The following is a 22,288-nucleotide window of genomic DNA, read 5'->3' as shown; positions in this document are numbered from 1 at the left end:
TTCCACACATACCAAAATTTCATTTTGGCCTAAAAATCAAATCTCGTCATTTTCCTAGAAAATTGTTCATTAACCAAACCATTAGAGCACTGTAGTCTGGAATCACAGGCAGAACTCTACTACCGTCCCTGCTTAACACCATCCCTACAACTCCGCCTGTAGGCAGGAATCGTAGGTAGGACTTTACCACCATCCTTGCTTACTACCATCTTTAAGCTTGTACCGTATGCGGAAATCGTAGGCGGGACTCTACCACCGTCCCTGCTTACTACCATCCCTACAATACTTCTAACTCAAACCTTTCAATCCATTCATTTCAAACATACCCAAAATCATTTATCACAAGAAAATCTAGTTTCCATTTCCAACACATGATCATGCATGCAATTATGCGAAAGCTCACTTTTCATTTTACAAACATGAATATGCACACACTATGCAATGTATGACATGAAACCAATATCTAATAACCAACAAATTCCAACATCAACCAATCACATAAATATCTTCATCCTCCAATCCAACCAACTCCCGACTCCTCGAACTCAATCCGGCACAACCAACGAAAACACAATGTATTGTTAAATCAAAAATATATTTAAATCTTAAAAGAAGTTTGGAAAATACTTAAAGAGTGTTATAAAATATTTTTCGAAGGATCACAGAAGTGCAAAAAGTAACGGCAAGGCAACGTAATAGTGCAAATCGCACTAAGGCCATGAGTCTCAAAATACTCATTTTTGAAGGGGGACAAACTAAGACTTGGAATTGATAGGAAAGGTTTAGATGTGTTAGTGAAGTTAGTGGAAGTGGTGGTTAGTAGTGGGTGGCGGCGAAAATAGCAGTGGAAGTAAAAAATGGCCCAATCAGATTTTAGTTCATGGTGGTTGCTCCGGTGATGATCGGAGCTAGAAATGGGTGGATTAGATCAGCAAGAGGCTAGTGATAAAGTGGTGAAGAAATAGTGGCCAAAGGTAGAGTGACGGCGGTGCTAGAGCTAATGGACATCATGGCTTGGAGTGACTCGTGGTGACTATCGGCGGCACTAGGTGGTCTGAAAATGAAAGGGGATGGATGCTGGTAGGTGGGGAAGAGGATGGGAGGGGGGTTGAGAAGCATGGCCGACGGACGGCAGCACTACGGCGGGATGAAAAAAAAACAACGGGAAGAGAGGAGACAGCTATCGCGCGGGAGGAGAGAGAGAGATTGGAGAAAAATGGGAAGAAAGAAAAGAAAGAAGGAAAAAAGAAAAAGAAAAAAGAAAAGATAAGAAAAAAAAATGAGGTCTAATCCTCACATCTTAGGTCATGAAACTGATCGAACGAAAAACAATTTTAAAAGCAATAAATTGAATAAAATAATTTAAACACTATCCTTCTAAAATAGAAGAAATAATTAGTAAAAATTAACAACATAATTTAAAATTCAAAAAAATAATAATTTAAATTAAAAAGTAATTTAAACACAAAATAATAATTAATATTAAGAAAGTACATCAAAATAAATTTCACAATTTAAAATAAATCATAAAATAAATCCAATTAAAAATATGATAAATTTAAAACAAAAGTACCAATATTTTATTTAAATTAAAATACTCCTTCAATAAAATTATGATAAAATACGGGGTATCATACTCTTAAAATGAATCAGAGTTAAGGTTAAATGCTTAGATAAGAGATATTGAAAGTTTTCAATAAATTTTGTAAAAATTGTAATTGATGTGTGTATGCTCTTGTTGTAAATTTGAAGATTTCAATTGAGCTATTTATAGGCATATGAGACCTTATTTTCAAATGTAAAAAGATTTACAAGTTGAAAAGGAGCACTACCCATTTTTTCAAAATTTCAAATAAAAGTTTCTCATTTTTGCAATTGTTAAAGAAAATATTATTCACTTTTCAAAAGTTTCAAATATAATATTTTTACTTTTCACATGACAAAATGAATATTATTTACTTTTCAAAATATTCAAACAAAATTATCTATACCTTTTGCATATGTCAAAAAGAGTATCAATCACTTTTGATAATTTTTAAACAAAACATGCACATGTAAAAGTGTGGCTAAGAAATTTATTATATATTTCATCATTAAAGTTTTTTTGCAAATTGTGGGCTCGGAATTACACTTATATCTTTCTTTTTGCATGGGATAGATTGGCTGAGTTTGTCCGAGAAAGAGGGAATATTGAAAACTCAGAAGAGCTAAAAGAAGTCGTTGATCTTGCAAAATTAAGAGGTTCTTACTAATTTTATCCTCACTTATTAATGCATCCGAAAAATTACTTTTAATTGGTCACAAATTTTTTAATTACTTGTTCACGAGATATGTGTTAACGTTACCTTGAAAATACTTTCAAAATTGGTTGGAAACTTTATAAAAACTTGTTCATGATGTTAATGAAAATATCGGCATCTACTATATATCTACAGTTGGTTAAATCAATCGTATATAGACAAGACAATTTAATGCAAAAAAAAAAAAACATGTTGGTAACTTGGTACTTGCCCCAATTTTCGACTGGCTATTTTGACTCCATAAATTAATGTGTATCATCAGACTCCGATCAAATAATATAAAAGTGGCCTTGAACGCTGTCGACAAAAGTATTCTGCACCCGACGCTACAAGACAAAAGGAAATGACTAGTCATGAAAACCTCGTCTTTAATTTTCTACTCAACTTCTTCAATAAAGTGACAAAAAAAAAAAAATTAGGTTTTGCTTAGTAAATAGAATGAAAATTTTGAATTTAAGATATTATTATTATTTTAAAATTTAAAAAAGTTGAATTATTTATTATATTTTATATGGAGATTTTAAAAAATTGTAATAAGGAGATGAGAATTTTAAATTTAAGATAAAAATTTTTTGTTACCAAATTGAACCTAATGAACACCATAATTGTGGGTAGTAAGCTTGTCTGAAAGTTTATCTAAAAGCATAAGGTTGAAAAAATTTAAAATTTAATTTTTTTTTTTAAATTTATCTTAGAAAGTAAGGTTGTCTGAAATTGATTATGTTTTGCATACATCTAAAATAGTAAATACCAAATTGATGCTATTTTCAGGGTCACGCTTGTCCATATCAAGTTTTGATTTATATTTGCAGTATTAATTGTCTTTTTGGTTTTAAATTATCAGATTAAATACTTTAGCTTAAAAATACTTTGCTGTACGTATTCATTTTTGTTTGGGTCTTTTATTGAATGAGTCTATATATGGACCTTCCCTCAACTTTTGAGTCTATTTATTTTTTCGATGATTAGTATATTACAAAACAGTGTCTACATGAAGTTTTCATGAAAAAATTTTTGTTTTTGTTTTTTTTTTTTTTTTTTTTTTATAGAAATATGCTTCATTGCATTTATTCATTAAATGAAGTTACAATTTAGACTTATAAGATTAACTAACGCAATTACTCAAGAACTTTCCCGCACGTGAGAAAATTTTTTTGGAGTTAGCATTGTTGTGATTAGCTTTGATCGATGTTTATCATTATCAAAACAATGTCTACATGAAGAACATTTGGTGATTTGTCACCCCCGAAAGTCCTGTGGCTCTCGTCCATTGGATGGCCAGCCTGCAATATTTGACTTGCTGATATTTTTAGAAAAATGATAGGATTACTACTAATTTATTATTTATTTACTACTCATTTTATATTTATTTTTTTTTAATTTTTAATTTTATTTACTGATTGAGGAAATAATTATTACTTAAAAAAATGACTCATCCTGAAAAGTAGATTTAAAATATATATATATATATATATATATATTAAGTGCATCTCATGCGGGAGTCACTTTTGTTAAAGTGATTGTGTGAAGTTTACACATCTAAAATAATACAAATTATTTTTATTTTATTTTGATGGAATTAAGTTATTTGCTTAGCCAAATCATTCCTCATTAAGTAAATGAACATCCATTTGTGGATGGTAAAAGAAATTTCTTTGAATGTATAACAATCACTACACAATGAAATTTGAGTTGTTGGATCTAAAAATATAGCGTTAAGTTTAAATCTAATTTTAAGTTTATCCAATAATAGAAGAGATGAAATATTTTTAATTCTCATAATTTACTTTCATTATTTTTTTTAGCGTGTTGTGTTGGGATCTGGATGATTTATCCGTTGATCTATTTGTTGGGAGGTGGTGTCGATTCAGGAAAGATCCAACTCTATCCAAAGATTCCAAACCAGATCTGACTTGATTCATCCGTTGTTCTATTTGTAAATGAAAAATTTTAAACATAAGTTCTTACATCACATGTGACACTTTTTTTTTATTTATCAAATATTATATATAGATAATAGTAGAATAATTCAATTCATTTAAAAATAATAAATTCAAAAAAAAATTTAAAAAAAATGTGATATATAATGTGTGAGTTAATAAATAATAAATTTCTTTTCAATTCGGCAAATATCTCTAACTCTAACATAACTCACCTGCAATTGATCAACAAATATTTGCATTAATAAGTGAGAAATAGATATATATATATATATATATATATATATAGAGAGAGAGAGAGAGAGAGAGAGAGAGAGAGAGAGAGAACATGAGGCAGTGCTCAAAATCATTATCATGCATCAAACTCCGATCAAATAATCGAAAAGTTGCCTTGAACGCAGTCGACAAAAGTACTCTGCAACCGACACTACAAGACAACAGGAAATGGCTAAGATTCAGGGAAGGTGTGGCTAAGAAATCTGTTGTGGGCTCGGAGTTACTAAAACATGACTACAACGTCATACTTGGACACTTTTGTCTTCCACTTTGCGGAGGATAGATTGGCTAAGAGATCTTTTGTGTATTTTTTCTATTAACTTTTTGCAGACTGTGGGGTCAGAGTTATTTATCTTTTTCGCTTTTTTTCACGAGGTTTCCTGTACAGGCAAACGTAAATGGAAAACATGATTGATTGCAGCCTGGCCGATACCATAGAGCATTATCAGGAGAGGAGAGGAGAGAGTTAGGCACTTTTGTTTTTCGTTTTCAGAGATAAGATTGGTTGTCTGTATGAGTAGGGGCGGGGAATGCTGGAAACTCAGATCAAGAGCGGAAAGGAGGAGTTGATCCTGCAAAATTAAGAGGTGCTTACTAATTTCTTCCTCTCACTTATTAATGCATGCAAAAATTACTTTTAATTGGTCACAAATTTTTTAATTACGTGTTGACGATATATGCGTGTTACCTTATAAAGGAATGCCGAAAAACAAAAATACTTTAAAATTGGTCACAAACTTTGTAAATACTTGTTCATGATGTTTATTAATATAATGAATCGTATTATATAGACTATATAATTTGATACAAAAATACGTGTTGGTAGTACTTGAGATGTCAATATTATATGTTATTCCTATTCAACGATAGTCTTATTTAATCAATTTTTTCTTTTAATTTGAATTTTGAATTTTTAAAAGTTTTATATTTTTAATGATTAACATGTTAGTATGTAAGATTATGTGCATAAAATTGTAAATATAAATAATATTTTATTTTATAAAATTTTTATTATTCCCATTATCACGTACCAGATCTATTCCGGCCTTTCACTAGTGTTAAAACGTTGCAAGAATGAATATCTATATTGACCATTTGACTATCAATAATTGTATCATCAAATAGTAGAAAAGTATTACGCTGGACGCCGACACTAAAAGACAAATAAAAATGGTAATAGCTAGATACCCACAACATGATCTAAATAACCAAAGTCCGTGTCCTTTGCTTGACTGACCCACAAAAATTGTGGCTAAGAAATTGTTTATTTTTCATCCTTAAAATTTTGTAAATTGTGCGCTCAGAGTTACAAAAACATGACTACAACCTCAGAGTTAGACACTGGTGTCTTTCTTTTTGCAGAGGATAGATTGGCTGAGGTAGTCCGTCTAAGAAAGGGGGAATGCTGCAAACTCAGATTAAAGAGCTGAAAGGAGGAGTTGATTTTGCAAAATTAAAAGGTACTTACTAATTTCTTCCTCACTTATTAATGCATACAAAAATTATTTTTAATTTGTCTATATTTATTTGTATTTATAATAAATTAAAAAGTCATTTCTACATATATCTTTCTTAAAAAATATTTTGACAGATTTTCATGAAAATTTTATTTCTCTTTAAGAATCTTTTAATTCTCTTTATTATCATTGAAACTTTTTTATTTTTTTCGTCACTTTTTTCATTTTCATCATTTTCTCTTTCATGAAGAATAGCTTTAAGTGTTAATCCCTTTTTTAGCTTTCCTTCATCTTCACCTCTTTTCAGTGTGTACTTATAGATGATAAGTGACTCGATAAATTCATTTACTTCGAGTTTCTTAAAGTCTCTAACTTCAAGAATTGTTTGTTCACTTTTGATTCCTAATATGTTGGCAGAGTTGAAAATTTTTCTTACTATCTCCTCGTTGGAATAAACTTTGCCGAGAGTTGTCAAGTTGTATATGATGTTAGTGAAACGAGTGTATATAATGGAAATAGATACATCATTATTCATTTTAAACATTTCATAATCATGAGTAAGAATATAAATTTTTGATTCTTTGACTTGCAAAGTTCTTTCATAAGTAACTTTCAATGTATCCTAAGTTTCATTTACCGTATTGCAAGTCATTATTCTATTGAACTTGTTCATGTTAATAGGAGATTTATAACCGTTGAATTCAACATTAAAATTCTCTCATCTTCACGATTTAACTCTTTTTTTTTCTTGTTAACATTTACTCCATCAACAACTTTTTTTTAGGATATAAGGTTTGTTTATAATACATTTCCAAATGCTCGACCTTGAGTCTGAAAGAAAATTCTCATTCTAGCTTTTCATAATATGTAATTGTCTTTGTAAAATAGTATATGCCAGCTTCTAGATTGGTTTTTACCAAATGTAGCTGCAATGTTAGATATAAGATTTTAATTCAAAAGATAATTAGTCTTACAAAAGAGCCTTTACTTTGATACCTATTGTTATCCAGATGACTAATACAAGAGGGGGTGAATTATGTTGGTTTTAAAAATTTACAATTATAAATCAAATATACAATATAAAATATGAACACAATACGAAATAACAGTAAATATAACGAGTAAGGATATAGGAGAAACAAACTTAGTATTTTAACAAGGTTTGGTCTCATTGCCTACATCCTCGCCCCAAGCTACCCCTTGAGTGCTCTTAAATTCTTTATTCAACCTCCTTCATGTAAAGATAGAAACTTATTACACTTTTGAGCAACATCGCTACAAAGAATCTGTGTAGAACATCCTCTACACTTGCAATCACTTACACGTAGTGATTCAATTATTTTCCGTGTAGAACACCTTCTATACACACAAGAGTTATACATACTCTTTTACTAATACAAGAGTAGATAGTAGATAGGTTATCAGAAAATACTATTCAATGAGTGAAATAAGAATACTACAGTACAAACTATATATCTCTTTGTGATGCCCCTGACCCCCACGTACAAAAACTTGAGAATCGAGGCGTCCGAAATGATGACAACACGGGTCACACATCCCATCGCCACGTATTAAGTGTGTATAAATGCAACACGTATACAACAAATAATGCAGCGGAATAATAAAGTCACTCGACTAAGTACCAGAATTTTTTTAAATACAAACTCGCTTAAAAAGAAGCGTATTAAAAATATTACAAATAACCAGTAAAAATATAATACAAACCAAAAGTAATAACTAAAGTCAAGAAATAAGTCACAACCCACAATAGAGATCCCCGATCACTCCTTCTGCGGAGCCGCATGCTCAGACTCAACCTCCTCGTCATCTGTATCAAAATCTACGGTATCCAAGACGGTACCGCAAGTAAGTAATAATCCAAACAGTCCATATGATAAAAATACATTAAGCAATGACAATATGCATGAACATGATGTCATATGCATGAGGTCCAAAAATCTACATTTTCCACACACCAAAATCCTATTTTGGCCCAAAAATCCAATTTTGCCATTATTTTATTTTATTTTTTTTTTTTCAGAAAATGGCCCATTAACCAAACCATCAGAGCACTATAGGCGGGAATCACATGTAAGACTCTACCACCATCCCTACGCATGCACTGTAGGTATGAATAACATGCGAGATTTTACCATATTCCCTACTTACCACCATCCCTACAACTCTGTCTGCAGGCAGGAATTGCAGATGGAACTTTACCACTATCCCTGCTTACCACCATTCCTACAATACCTCTAACTCAAATCGGTCAATTCATTCATTTCAAACATATTCAAAATTACTTATCACATGAAAATCTAGTTCCATTTCCAACACATGATCATGCATGCAATTATGCGAAAACCCAGTTTTCATTTTACAAACATGAACATACGTGCACTATGCAATGTATGACACGAAACCAATATCCAATAACCAACAAATTCCAACATCAACCAATCACAAATATCTCCATCCTCCAATCCAATAAACTCTCGATTCCTTGAACTCAGTCCGGCACAACCAACCAAAACACAATGTATTGTTAAAGAGAAAATACATTTAAATCTTAAAGGAATTTTGAAAAATACTTACAGTGCTATAAAATATTTTTCGAATAATCACGAAGGTGCAAAAAGCGACGACAAGGCGACTTAATAGTGCAAATCGCGATCCCTGGTTACGATTTCCTCTCCTAGGGTTTTCCCTATGTAGAGGTTTTTTCTCCTGGCTTAGTGCAGGTCTTTTGAGTCATTTAGTCTCGTTTTCGTTCACTGGGGTACTGTCGGCGGGGTGCTTGGGAAAGGGCTTCGATGGGGGTCAATCTGGAGGAAATGTACAAGAATCTCTCTCTCACGGAAGCTGAGAGTGAGGAGATCATTGTTGATGTAGGGAAGCTGCAAGATGCCGTTCTAAGTGGTGGAAAATGTTTGGTAGTCAAATTGCTCACTCATCGTCATTATAATCGGGAGGCTTTCAAACATACTATGAGGAGAGCTTGGAGGCCGGTTAGGGGTATAAAATTCAGAGATCTAAATTCTTCTATCATGCTAATCGAATTTGATGATGAATGTGATAAGGACCGAGTCATTAGAGATGGTCCCTGGTCTTTCGATAAACACTTGGTGTTGGTTAAGGAGGTGGAAGGTCATCAACAAGTGCATCAAATCCAGTTCACCGAGGCGTCTTTCTGGGTAAGATTGCACGATTTACCTTTCATTGCTCGAAATGAGTATATGGGAAGTCTGTTAGGTAGCAAGATTGACAGAGTCATTGAAGTGGATATTGTAAAAGGAGAAGTAGCGTGGGGTGAATTTCTGCGTGTAAGGGTTGCCATGGACATTTCAAAACCTCTACTACGTGGAAAACTGGTGAATATTGGCCTTGAGAAACCTGTGTGGATTCGATTTTCTTATGAAAGGTTACCCAATTTTTGTTATTGCTGCGGTCTATTGAATCATAGTCATTCGGAGTGTGTGAAATGGAAAGATCAACAGCACAGCGTTGGGGAGGAAGGATTCCCTTATGGTAACTGGTTGCGTGCTGGAATACAATTTACAAGACGCGGGCATAGCCGGGAAGTTGCTCAAGAATCTGATAAAAATAAGGCGGATGCCTCGGTTCCTCTGGATTCACAAAATAGGAAGGATGGTTCTTCGGGTTCAGATCCAGGCGAAAATCTTGGGACAGTTTGTGTAGCTTCAGTGACTGTGACGGAGGTCCACGATTCCGTGATTCCAACGATGGTTGCTGATTCGGAGAAAGCGATTACAAAGGTGGTTATCAAGGAAACAGAGGCGGATGATATGCATGTGTTGATATCAGTGGATAAAGAATTACAGAGAGAGGATTCGGTTATTCAAAAGGTGAGCCTAGAATCTTCACTAGACTCAGGTAATGCTGTGGAAATGGGCTTAAACAATCCTGGCGCTAAGGTGGATTTCATTAAGCCGAAGGCCCAGGAGGTTCCAGCGGGGTCTAGACGCAGTAAGCCCAACGTCTTGGAGGGTCGTAAGTGGAAATGTCTTTCTATTCTTGACAAACCGAAGTCTCCAATTTCAGTATCCCCCAAACATCTGCCTTCGGGAAGAAAAAGGAAAGTAACGGTGAAAGATGGGGAAACAGAGGTTCGAGATGCTAAGAGGACGATGGTGTCTCCTCTTCCGATCATTGAGTCGGAGGTTTTTCATGATTTCCCAACGGCGGTGGTTGGGTCCCAGCACCGCCGAGAGCCATGAAGTGCCTCAGTTGGAATGCCCGTGGGCTTAGGAACCCACGCGGCATTCAGGTCCTTCGCGACTTAATAAAGAAGGAAGCTCCCGATATAGTGTTTCTCCAGGAAACACGTTTGACGGTACGTGATTTTGACCGGTGCAAGTTTTCTCTTGGTTTTGTGAATTGCTTAGCAATTGATAGGGAGGGTAATAGTGGGGGTCTTGCTCTGTTGTGGGGCAAGGATTTTAATCTTTCTATTTTGAGTTACTCAAAGAACCATATCGATGCTTGTGTTGAGGAGAATGTTTCTAAGTCTTTGAAGTATTTTATTACCGGTTTTTACGGTAATCCTGATGCTTCTCAGAGATGGAGATCGTGGGATTTACTACGCTCTTTGTGTCGCTGGGATGATGAGGCTTGGTTGGTTTTTGGGGATTTTAATGAAATTCTATTCAGTCATGAGAAGTTGGGGGGAAGGGATAGGTCGCAGAGCCAAATGAATGATTTTAGGCAGACGATGGATGCTTGTTCTCTTCGGGATATTGGTTTTAGAGGTCCTAAATATACCTGGTGTAATGGGCGTGACCTAGAATCTAGAGTATGCGAACGGTTAGATCGTTTCTTTGGGAATTCCCGATGGTGGGTGTTGTTTCCGCAAGCTGAAGTGGTTCATGGAGGAGTAGCCTATTCAGATCACATTCCAATTAGTTTGGTTTCTGATATTCGTAAAACTGAGAGGATGACTAATAGAGTGTTCAGATTCGAGGCTATGCGGATTGGGGAATCAGGTTGTGATAAAATTGTACAAGACACATGGGTTCTCTCTGCTGGAAGAAACAAGATGGAAGATGTGATGCAAAAAATAGGGGTATGTGGGCAGAGACTTAAAGCATGGAACCACACGGTTTTTGGGAATGTTCAGAGACAGCTGAAGCAGGCGAAAGAGCATCTTCAATTCCTTCAAGATGGTGATTCAATGGGTTTGAGTAAAGCAGCTCATAATCATGCCAGGAATGAGGTCCATAAATGGTTAAATAGGGATGAAATTATGTGGAGACAGCGGGCGAAAGCTTTATGGTTGAGAGAGGGGGACCAAAACTCAAAATTTTTTCATTCAAAGGCCTCTCACAGAAAGAGAAAGAACTTTATTGAGAAGCTGCAGAATGATGCTGGAGAATGGAAGGTTGGGGAAGAGCGAGACCAACTGATAGTCGAATATTTCAGGAATATTTTCTCAGCTTCTTTTCAACGAGAAACGAGTGATTTCCTGGGGGATTTGGTAGGAAAAGTGACAGGTGAGATGAATGAAGAATTAACCAAGCCGTATACTGAGTTTGAGGTTTTTTCAGCCTTAAAACAAATGGAACCTACTTCAGCTCCGGGACCCGATGGGATGGCACCTTTGTTTTATCAGAACTACTGGCCTATTCTAGGTAAGTCAGTTTCTCTCGCTGTTCTAGATGTGCTACACTCTGGTATGATGCCCCCCTTCTTAAACCATACTTTTATCATGTTGATTCCTAAGATGTTGCATCCAACAAAAGTGGCTGACTTTCGTCCTATTAGTTTATGTAATGTGCTTTATAAGCTTATTTCAAAGGTCATTGCTAATAGACTTAAGAAAGTCTTGCCAAGGATCATTTCAGATTCTCAATGTGCGTTTGTGCCTGGTCGTCTCATCTCGGACAATGTGCTTGTAGCTTATGAATTAGTCCATTTTTTGAGAATGAAGAAGAAAGGAAAAAAAGGCTTTATGTCTCTCAAACTCGATATGAGTAAAGCATACAACCGAGTTGAATGGGGTTTCTTAAAGGAAGTGATGGGTATGTTGGGGTTTAATACTCGGTTTGTTGATTTGGTCATGTCTTGTGTTGAATCCTCCTCTTTTTCAGTCTTAGTGAATGGAGCATCAAAGGGTTGTATAGTCCCAAGCAGAGGGATTCGTCAGGGGGATCCCTTATCCCCTTATCTCTTCTTGTTTGTTACTGAGGGTCTGATAGCTTTGTTGAAGGCTGCAGCCACTCGCAAGGAGATTTCAGGCATCAAACTTTGTAGGAATGCGCCCTCCATTAATCACTTGTTGTTTGCCGATGACAGCGTTATCTTTTGCAAAGCTAATGTTGCTGAGAACAAAAAAATCAAAGCGCTGCTGGAGAAGTATGAATATGCTTCGGGCCAAAAAATTAATATGGAGAAAACTTCCATGATTTTCAGTGGCAATGTGTCCAGAGATATTAAAGCTGAGTTGATGAACCTATGGGGTGTATCGGAAGTACAAAATTATGAGAAATATCTGGGCCTCCCTCCTGCCGTTGGTCGAGCGAAGTCTAAGGCTTTTGATGAAATAAAACAAAGGGTTTGGAAGAAGCTTCAGGGTTGGAAGGAGTCTATGTTATCACAGGGGGGGCGTGAGATTTTGATTAAGGCAGTAGCTCTTTCGATCCCAACCTATTCTATGAGTTGTTTCCTTCTCCCTATCTCTCTTTGTTCAGATTTAGAGTCTATGATGTCCAGATTTTGGTGGGGCCAGAGAAAGGAGGAACGGAAAATTGCTTGGATGAGCTGGAAAAAAATGTGTGAACCAAAAGGGAAAGGGGGTCTCGGTTTCAAGGATTTACGGGTGTTCAATTTGTCTTTGTTAGCCAAACAGGGGTGGAGGATTTTGAATGAGACAGACTCTTTGCTTCACAAAATTTTTAAGGCAAAGTATTTTCCCCAAGGAGATTTGTTAGCTGCTGGTTTAGGAAGAAACCCTTCTTTCACTTGGCGTGGTATTTGGGAGGCGACGAAGTTGATGAGTCATGGATGCTCTTGGAGAATAGGTGATGGTAAAACCACTAAACTTTGGAAGGACCCCTGGATTCCGGGCCATCAATCTTTGATGAAGGAAGCTGTTTTAGTTCCAGAAGTTCTTCAGGATGCGTCTGTTGATAGTTTATTTGATGATGCTCAGCGAGGTTGGAGTTTGAGCCAGCTTCGAGCTCTCTTCAATCCAAGATTAGTCTCAGATATTTTAAAAGTTTTGATCTTCCCAAATGAGCAACCTGATAAAATGATTTGGTCCTGTGAAAGAAATGGTAGATTTAGCGTTAAAAGCTGCTATAGATTTTTCAAAACTCAACTTCAGGGCTGTAGAGGCGAGTGCTCTAATGCTAGGCAACAACAATCTTTGTGGAAGGCCTTGTGGAAGATGAGAGTCCCCAACCAGATAAAGGTTTTCGCGTGGAGGGCGTGTAGGGATATTCTTCCCTCTAAACAGAACCTTCTTCGGAAACACATTCTTATTGAAGGCCCATGCTGTTTTTGCACCCAGCAAGTTGAGACAACATCACATGCCTTAATTTTTTGTCCTATAGTTTCCCCATGCTGGTCTTCTCTTGTTCCTTTAATTCAGCATCTTGAGACTGATCTGACAGTTCAGCAAGTAGCTTTGGCTCTGTTGCCACATGGTACGGGTGCTGAACTGGATGTGTTTTTTGCGATTATGTGGGGCTTCTGGTGGAGAAGAAATCAGATGGTTCATGAGCAGAAAGTTGTTGCAGTTCAACAGGTGATTGATCACACTTTATCTTTGTTAAAAGCCTATTCTGATTTGAAACAATGCTCTAGGCTTTAAATACGTGAATTCTATGATTGGAAACCCCCTCCTTCTGGTTGGTTAAAACTTAATGTCGATGGTTCTTTATTTGCGGATATTCATAAGGCTGGAGTGGGTATGGTGCTCAGGAATGCCAAGGGTAATGTCATTACAGTAGCAAGTAAGGTTGAATATGAAGTTCTTAATGCAGAAGCTATTGAACTCTTGGCCATTTTCCGTGCGTTACAGCTATGTGCTAGTAGGGGAATCCAAAGATTGTTGGTGGAATCAGATTGTTTGATGGCTGTTCAGGCGCTAAACAATGATGTGGAACCAGATGCTATGCTCACTCCTTTATTGATTGAAATTAGAAAGTTGTGTGGTTTGTTTGTTGAATGTATTTTTCAACATGTTTATCGAGAAGGTAATCGGGTAGCTCATATTCTTGCCCGATATGCTTGGAATGTCGAGAATATCTCTATGTGGGATGACTGTTGTCCAGACTTTATTTCTCAAGCTATTTGGCTTGATAAATGTCTGTAGTTTCTTTTAATGAAAGGTTGATATTTCCTATATAAAAAAAAAAAAAATAGTGCAAATCGCACTAAGGTCGTGGGTCTCAAAATACCTACTTTTGAATGGGCACAAACTAAGACTTGGAATTGATAGGGAAGGGTTTAGAGGTGTTGGTGAAGCTAGTGGAAGTGGTGGTTGGTCGTGGGTGGCGACGAAAATGGCGGTGGAAGTAAAAAAATGGCCCAATTGGATTTTAGCTAGTGATGGTTACTCCAAAGACGGATTGGAGCTGGAAATGGGCGGGTTAGTTCGGCAAGAGACTGATGATGAAGTAGTGAAGAAATGGTGGCCAGAGGTGGAGTGATGGCGGCACTAGAGCAAATGGACGCCGCGGCTTGGAGGGGCTCGTGGTGGCTATCGGCGGCACTGGGTGGTCTGAAAATGGAAAGGGATGGACGCCAGTAGGTGGGGAAGAGGATGGAAGGGGTGCTGAGAAGCACGGCCGACGAACAACGGTGCTACGGCGGGATGAAAAAAAAACAACGGGAAGAGAGGTGAGAGCTGTCGTGCGGGAGGGGAGAGAGAGACCGGAGAAAAATGGGAAGGAAAAAAAAAAAGAAAAGGGGGAAAAAGGAAAAGAGAAAAAAGAAAAAATAGAAAAAAGAAATGAGGTCCAATCTTCACATCTTGAGTAATGAAATTGATCCAACGAAAAATAATTTTAAAAGCAATAAATTGAATAAAATAATTTAAACACAGTATCTGGCTAAAATAAAAGAAATAATTAGTAAAAATTAACGACATAATTTAAAATCTAAAAATAAGCTAATTTAAATTAAAAAGAAATTTAAACACAAAACAGTAATTAATACTAAGAAAGCATATCAAAATAAATTTCACAACTTAAAAAAATCATAAAATAAATCCAATGAAAAATACAATCAAGTTAAAACAAAAGTACCAATATTTTAATTAAATTAAAATACTACTTCAATAAAACTATACTGAATACAGGGTATCACTCTTAAAATGAACAAGGGTTAAGGCTAAATGTTTAGAGAAAAGATATTGAAAGTTTTGAATGAATGTTGTAAAAATTGCAATTTATGTGTGTATGTTGTTCCTGTAAATTTGAAGATTTCAATTGAGCTATTTATAGGCATATAAGACCTTATTTTCAAATGTAAAAAGATTTACAGGTCAAAAATGAGCACTACTCATTTTTCAAAATTTCAAATAAAAGTTTTTCATTTTTGCAATTGTCAAAGAAAACATTATTCACTTTTCAAAATTTTCAAATATAATCTCTTTACTTTTCACATATAACAAAATGAGTACTATTTACTTTTCAAAATTTTAAAAAAATATATATATCTTTTACATATGTAAAAAAGAGTATAATCAGTTTTCAAAATTTTTAAACTTAGTATTTTACTTTTTGCATATGACAAAAGGAACATTATTTACTTTTCAAAGTTTTTAAATAAAATAATCTATACCTTTTGTATATGTCAAAAAGAGCATCAATTACTTTTGATAATTTTCAAACAAAACAAGCACATGTGAAATATGACAATCAATCATTTTTAAAATTTTTAAAATTCAAATTTTTAATCATGTCATGTACATGTGAAAGATGACAATCATCTTTAAAAACATCAAATTTCAAATTTATAATTTTCAAATATATCATGCACATGTAGAAAATACAATTTGATACTTTATGAGAAAAGATTAATTTTGAGTCTCAATTCAATTTTGAATTTTATAAAGAGATTTATAGAATTACTTTAAGAGTTTTATTTGTGAGGTTATTTTCTTTCTTGCTCATATTTGATTTGTTGATGTGATTGATTTTATTACATATAAGACAACTTAAATTTGAAACTCTTTTGTACTTGAAATAATTTGTTATTTTTAAAATCTATACATAGATATATATATAGGGGTAGGTCCAAAGGGCCCTGTCTTGGAGAGGTTCCCCGACATAAAAAAAAAAAAAAATTATATAAAATTTAAAACCTTGAATTCAAAACTAGAATTTGGAGAAGCAACTCACATTAGAAGAGCAGCTATTTAGTTGCTAAGAATGCTCTAGGCTTTTTATGAGGACATTATTGATTTGATTCTCTCTCATTTGAGAAACCATTTTTTTTTTTAATGAAATTTGAGTTGTAGCATTAATTTTAAATTTTCTCGTATAACCTCTATCTTATTGTCGAAGAGATGAAATATTTTTAATTCTCATAAGTTTATTTTATTAATTTTTTAAGCATGTTGTGTTGGGATCCGTATGATTTTATTTGTTGGGCTTGGGAGTTTTTGTCGACGCAGGAAAGTATTCCGCTGGACGCCGACACTAAAACACAAAAGAAAATGGGATTAGATATCCACCACATTATCTGACCGACAAAAAGTGTGGCTAAGAAATTTATTATATATTTCATCACTAAATTTTTGTAGATTGTGGGCTCGGAGTTACACTTTCATCTTTGTTTTGCAGGAGATAGATTGGCCGAGGTTGTCCCTCTAAGAAAGACGAAATATTGAAAACTCAGAAGAGCTGAAAGAAGTAGTTGATCTTGCAAAATTAAGAGGTTCTTACTAATTTCATCCTCACTTATTAATGCATCCAATAAATTACTTTTAATTGGTCACAAACTTTTTAATTACTTGTTCACGATATATTTGTGTTACCTTGTAAATGAATGCCAATAAAAAAAAAAAAAAAAACTTTAAAATTGGTCACAAACATTGTAAATACTTGTTCATGACGTTTATGAATATAATGAATCGTATATAGATTAGAGAATTTGATACAAAAAACATGTTGGTAGTACTTGAGATGCCCCTGCCCTTCTTTACTTACAACATGGTGACATCGATCTACTAGCTTGTGTTTATGTGATATTCCAAAAACTTTTCTTTCATTTTGGTGTTTCTTGGATATATATATATATATATATATATATATATCTTTTTGCCCCAAATTTTGACTGACTTTTTTTTTTTTTTGTTGTTTTGCTTCTTTGATTGGTAAATGGGCAGGTGGCAGATTTCGTGAAAAAAAAAAAATTACAGAAACAGAAAATTACATTTGGACAAATGGAAATTATTTTTTCAATTGTTGGAAAAATAGGAGAATACTCGGTCCGTCCAATTGGGGAACAGTTTGGCTATATTATTTCCTACAAGAGCAATATCGAAAATCTTAAAAAGAAAATTCCAATGCTAGCTCAGAAGAAAGAGGAAGTGCAGCAATCTCTTGATAGAGCCCAATGGTTTCAAGTAGTAGTTCCAGGGGATGTTAAGCCGTGGCAGACAGATGTGGAGAAAAAAATTGAGGAGGTGCAGAAATTCCTTGAACAAGATGTCAATGCTAATGGGATGTGCTTGAATGGTTGGTGTCTGGATGTGAAGTTACGCTATTCTTTGGGTAAGAAAGCTCAAAAGAATACTCAAGCCGTCGATGACTTGCTAGAAAAAGGTAAAGATTATGCTAGGGTGTGCACTGATAAAACTCCATTGGAAGTAAGGTTATCATCCACAGATGAACAGTTTAAAGATTTTGAATCACGAAAATCGATGATTGGAGATGTTTTGGAATCTCTACAAGATGAAAATATCGACATGATTGCATTATACGGTATGGGAGGGATCGGCAAGACAAAAATGGCCAAAGAGATTGAGAGAAGAGTGAAGTCTGATAATTTATTCCATAAAGTTGCCACTGCGGTTGTGTCTCAAAGTCCAAGCTTGGAAACGATTCAATGTGAACTTGCAGAAATGCTAGGTTGTAGTCTTAATTCAACGACTTCACGTGGAAGAGCACAAGAATTATATTCAAGATTGACTGAGAATAAGAATGTCCTTGTGATATTAGATGATGTTTGGGAACCACTTGATTTTGAGGCTATTGGAGTTTATCATGCAGTTCAAGAAAAGAGCTGCAAAATATTGTTGACATCGAGAAATGAAGAAACTTGCAATGTGATGAGAATTCAGAAGATTTTTCAAGTTGGACTTTTATCTGAAGAAGAAGCGTGGAATCTTTTCATAAAGATGACAGGTGATTGTACGAATACCTCCAATCTAATCTCAATTGCAGAACAGGTTGTGAAGGAATGTGGACGTTTACCCCTTGCCATTGTGATAGTTGGAAGTCTTCTTAGCAACAAAAGCGACAAAAATCAGTGGAAAGCCGCACTTCAACAACTTAAAAGGTCTAGGCCACTAGATATCAATGGTCAGCATTCAAAGGTATATTCTAGCATAGAGCTCAGTTACAACTATATAAAAAGTGACGATGCCAAATCATGCTTTTTGCTATGTTGTTTGTATCCTGAAGATCATGATATTCCGATTGAACATTTAGTCAGGTATGGAGTTGCAAAAAGGTTTTTTAAAGGCTTGGATACTGTGGAAGAAACAAGACTACAGGTCCATAAGATAGTTGAGGATCTTAGAAGATCAAATCTCTTGTTAAATAGCCACAAGGACAAATGCGTCAAAATGCATGATGTTGTACGAGATCTTGCCATATCAATTGCATCCAAAGAAGAAAATGGTTTTATGGTAAAGTTGGACAAAGGACTTAAAGATTGGCCACCGACGGATAGATCATATGACAGTTACACCGCAATTTCTCTTTTACTTGAAGAAATGAAAGGGCATCCTACTGAGTTGAAGTGTCCCAAACTTCAGCTTTTGCGACTATCATGTTTAAACCATTCAAAAACGTTCCCAGGCAATTTCTTTAATGGCATGAAGGAGCTGGAGATGTTGTCTATGAAAAAAGGTTGCTTCTCCTCAACATCTTTGCCACTATCAATCCAGATCCTCAAGAACCTTCGAATGCTGAATCTGCAAAGTTGTCGCTTAGGAGATGTGTCAGCAATTGGAACTCTTGGAAACCTAGAAATTCTTGGCTTTCCTGATTCAAATATTAAGGAGTTGCCGTTGGAAATAGGAAATCTTAGTCGATTAAAATTACTGGATATGAAGGGATGTGATTCTCTAAATAGAATTGCAGCTGGTGTATTATCTGGTTTATCTCAACTAGAAGAATTATACGTGGGAGAATTCACAAATTGGGGATGTACGACTAAGATGGAGGGAAATGGAGAAGTAACAAATAATAATGCAAGCCTTGCTGAACTAATTCATTATTCCAGTCAACTGGTGGTTTTAGAAATTAGTGTACCAAGTATCTTGTGCTTGCCAAAAAATTTGCACTTCATTAACTCCGATTTCAGATTTGATATAGAGATTGGTGATGTAGGGATTGGTGATATAGGGATTTTTGATATAAAGATTGTTGATATGCAAAATCGGAGAAAGGGGAGATATTTATTTGAAAATACTTTGTTATTCGAAATAGAGGATGCAAGTGATCTTGAGGAACACCAAACAATTCGTTCACTATTGAAGAAAGCTGTAGTTTTGGAGGTGACTATTGCAAAAAATTCAAAACATATTTGGTTTGAGAAAGAGCACAAAGGAATTTTACCATGCAGCTTGAAGGAACTAAGCATTTCTAGATGTGAAGATTTAGAATATCTACTCGAAGCCACATCGGATAGTTCTCCACCTAATACCTTCCATCTCCTGGAGTCACTATCATTATGTACCTTACCAAGGTTCACTGGCATATGTAATTCCACGGATTCAGTTGAGGTAGGTTCTCCCAATTAACACTACATATATGATTCACTTTCTATATGGATTATTATTCTTTTCATTTATAACTTTTTTGAAACACTTCGATAATAGCATTAATTATTTTTATTCTTGTTATTTCTTTTATATATTATTTTTACTAAAATTAATTTAGGCCTCATTTAGATTTTGAAACAAGATGAGAAATATGTGAATAATAGTGAAATGGTTTGTAAATAATAGTAAAATAGTTTGAGTTAAGATATTTTATGGGATTTTGAAAAATGAGAAAGAAAATATTGAATAAAAATATTATAAAATTCAAATATTATCAAAATATTATTTTTTTAATATTATTTTTATTTTGGAATTTTAAAAAATTGAATTTTTTGTGTTTTGTTTGAAAATTTAGAAAATTTATAATATTTAGGTAATGAGTAGTTGGAAATTTAAAAATTAAAAATTAAAAATTATGTGTTTCAGTGATATTTGGATATTGAGATGAGATTGGATGGGATGAGATGAGATGAGATGAAACTATCTCAACATCCAAATGAGACTTAAAGATCCTAGAGTTCCACTAGACTATAAATAAAAGAGTAAGTTATTTGGACACTTCCTTATACAATTGCATTAATTATTATTTTTTATTTATTTTTTATCAATATTTTTACTAAAGCTCCTGAAGGAACTTTGGACAATTCATTTAAATATGTCAGACTTCCATTAGACTATAAATAAAATAAAAAACGGTTATTTGCAATAACAAAATATTGATTTTGCTAGTTTGGCCTTGTAATTTAGAAAATGTGGTAATTTATGTTCTCAAATTGAAGTTGAGTGTAAAAATATCCTCCTACGACCATGAGCCTACTTGAAAGTGTCATTTTTTTAAATATTATATATACACTCCTTCACACTTTTTAATGCTTTTGTAGATTACATTGACAACGCAAGATCAGAAGCAAAATGTGAGTGGGACTGAAAATCAAATGAAGATGTTGGCTCTGTTTCCACACAACTTGATTGAAAGTTTGAAAAATCTACAACTACTTCATGCAGATCGATGTGATTTATTGGAAGTGATATTTGAACTTGAGGGACTAAATGCTGAAGAAAGCAATATCTTCAACAATTTGACAGAGTTGAAATTAAGTTCTTTACCGAAGTTGTTGCATATATGGAAGAAAGGCCCACGAGAAATTAAGGGATTCAATTACTTGAGACAGCTAGGAGTACGTGGATGTCATAGTTTGAAATGTTTATTCCCACCATCCATAGCAAAACTTCTTGTGAAATTAGAGGACATAACTGTACGTAATTGCAACGAAATGGAAGAAATCCTTGCAAAAGAATCGGGAGATGAAGAGAATAGAGATGTGATTGCATTTCCTCTAGTGAAGGTCCTCACTCTCCAGCATTTACCAAAGTTGGAATGTTTTTACACCGAAAATAATCATGCTTTTGAATGGCCATCTCTGCATTTATTAAGCATAACTGGATGCCCCCAATTAAAAATGTTTGTTTCAACAAGTACAAAAACACCTAAGCTAAAGGGAGTGCTTATGGGACACGAAGCTTTTCAACCAATGATAGAAGGAGACATCAATGCCACCATACAGCACATTATAAAGGAAAAGGTATGTTACAATTTATAGCAAACATTGCTTAATGGTAAAGTCTTTACTTGAACTATTTGTTGATCATTTTACAGTAATAGTAGAGATGCATATAATTAATTATAAAACTTAAATATCATTCACCTCGTAGTAACGTAGTATTTTATGTTCTCTTTGCTTTTAGGGGTTCAATGATCGATTTGATTTTTCTTCTAGATGGGTGAGAGGTACATAATGTGATTAAATATTTTTCTTTCTTTTAGAATCTAAATTCTTAAAGTTATTCTTTTTGACTCTTTTTTCTTTTTATTGAATTTCAGATTTATGATCTTCTCAATATCTTGGCCGGCAGTCTTGGTCCTCTTTACGAGGTGAATTTTCTATTAATTCTCTACTTCTCCTGTACATTAGAAATTATGTATTATTTCTCTCTTTTTAATTTTATGAGGTAATTATTTGTACCAGTTGGAAGAAATTTCAAATATTCAAACAAAGATCAACACAAGTATTATAGACCTTATTCCTAATGCATGTATCTAAGAAGACACATGTAGCCTATTCTTTAAGGGAAGACCGAGATTATAGTAACCTAACTACACACTATAATATTTATTTCTCGCTCCTCTCAATTTCGCGAGAAACCCTCCCGCTATTGAGACCCTCCCATTCTCACTGTATGAACCTTCTCTCCATTCTCTCCCTCACTCTTGTAACTCCCTCGCTATATTCT

The 22,288-nt window shown here is 34.5% G+C and overlaps 2 protein-coding genes across 2 annotated transcripts in view; both read left to right on the top strand.

Moving 5' to 3' along the window:
* LOC122299188 (probable disease resistance protein At4g27220) overlaps positions 1-22,288 on the top strand; it is a 30,370-nt gene that overhangs the window by 5,409 nt on the left and 2,673 nt on the right. Inside the window, exons 4-11 of the mRNA XM_043109245.1 lie at positions 2,159-2,241; positions 4,905-5,103; positions 5,879-5,976; positions 16,785-16,878; positions 17,330-19,957; positions 20,878-21,579; positions 21,743-21,785; positions 21,879-21,929. Of these exons, the coding sequence (XP_042965179.1) occupies positions 17,387-19,957; positions 20,878-21,579; positions 21,743-21,785; positions 21,879-21,886 (3,324 nt within the window). The 5' untranslated portion in view covers positions 2,159-2,241; positions 4,905-5,103; positions 5,879-5,976; positions 16,785-16,878; positions 17,330-17,386 and the 3' untranslated portion in view covers positions 21,887-21,929. The remainder of the gene's footprint in view (positions 1-2,158; positions 2,242-4,904; positions 5,104-5,878; positions 5,977-16,784; positions 16,879-17,329; positions 19,958-20,877; positions 21,580-21,742; positions 21,786-21,878; positions 21,930-22,288) is intronic.
* Positions 8,787-10,211, top strand: LOC122298806. Its single transcript, XM_043108659.1, has one exon. The coding sequence runs from the start codon at positions 8,787-8,789 to the stop codon at positions 10,209-10,211; it is 1,425 nt and encodes a 474-aa protein (XP_042964593.1).

Source organism: Carya illinoinensis, chromosome 16, assembly GCF_018687715.1.
Source record: "Carya illinoinensis cultivar Pawnee chromosome 16, C.illinoinensisPawnee_v1, whole genome shotgun sequence".
NCBI lineage: Eukaryota > Viridiplantae > Streptophyta > Magnoliopsida > Fagales > Juglandaceae > Carya > Carya illinoinensis.
The sequence above is the reverse complement of the archived record's forward strand: the minus strand, read 5'-3'. Positions and strand labels throughout refer to the sequence as shown.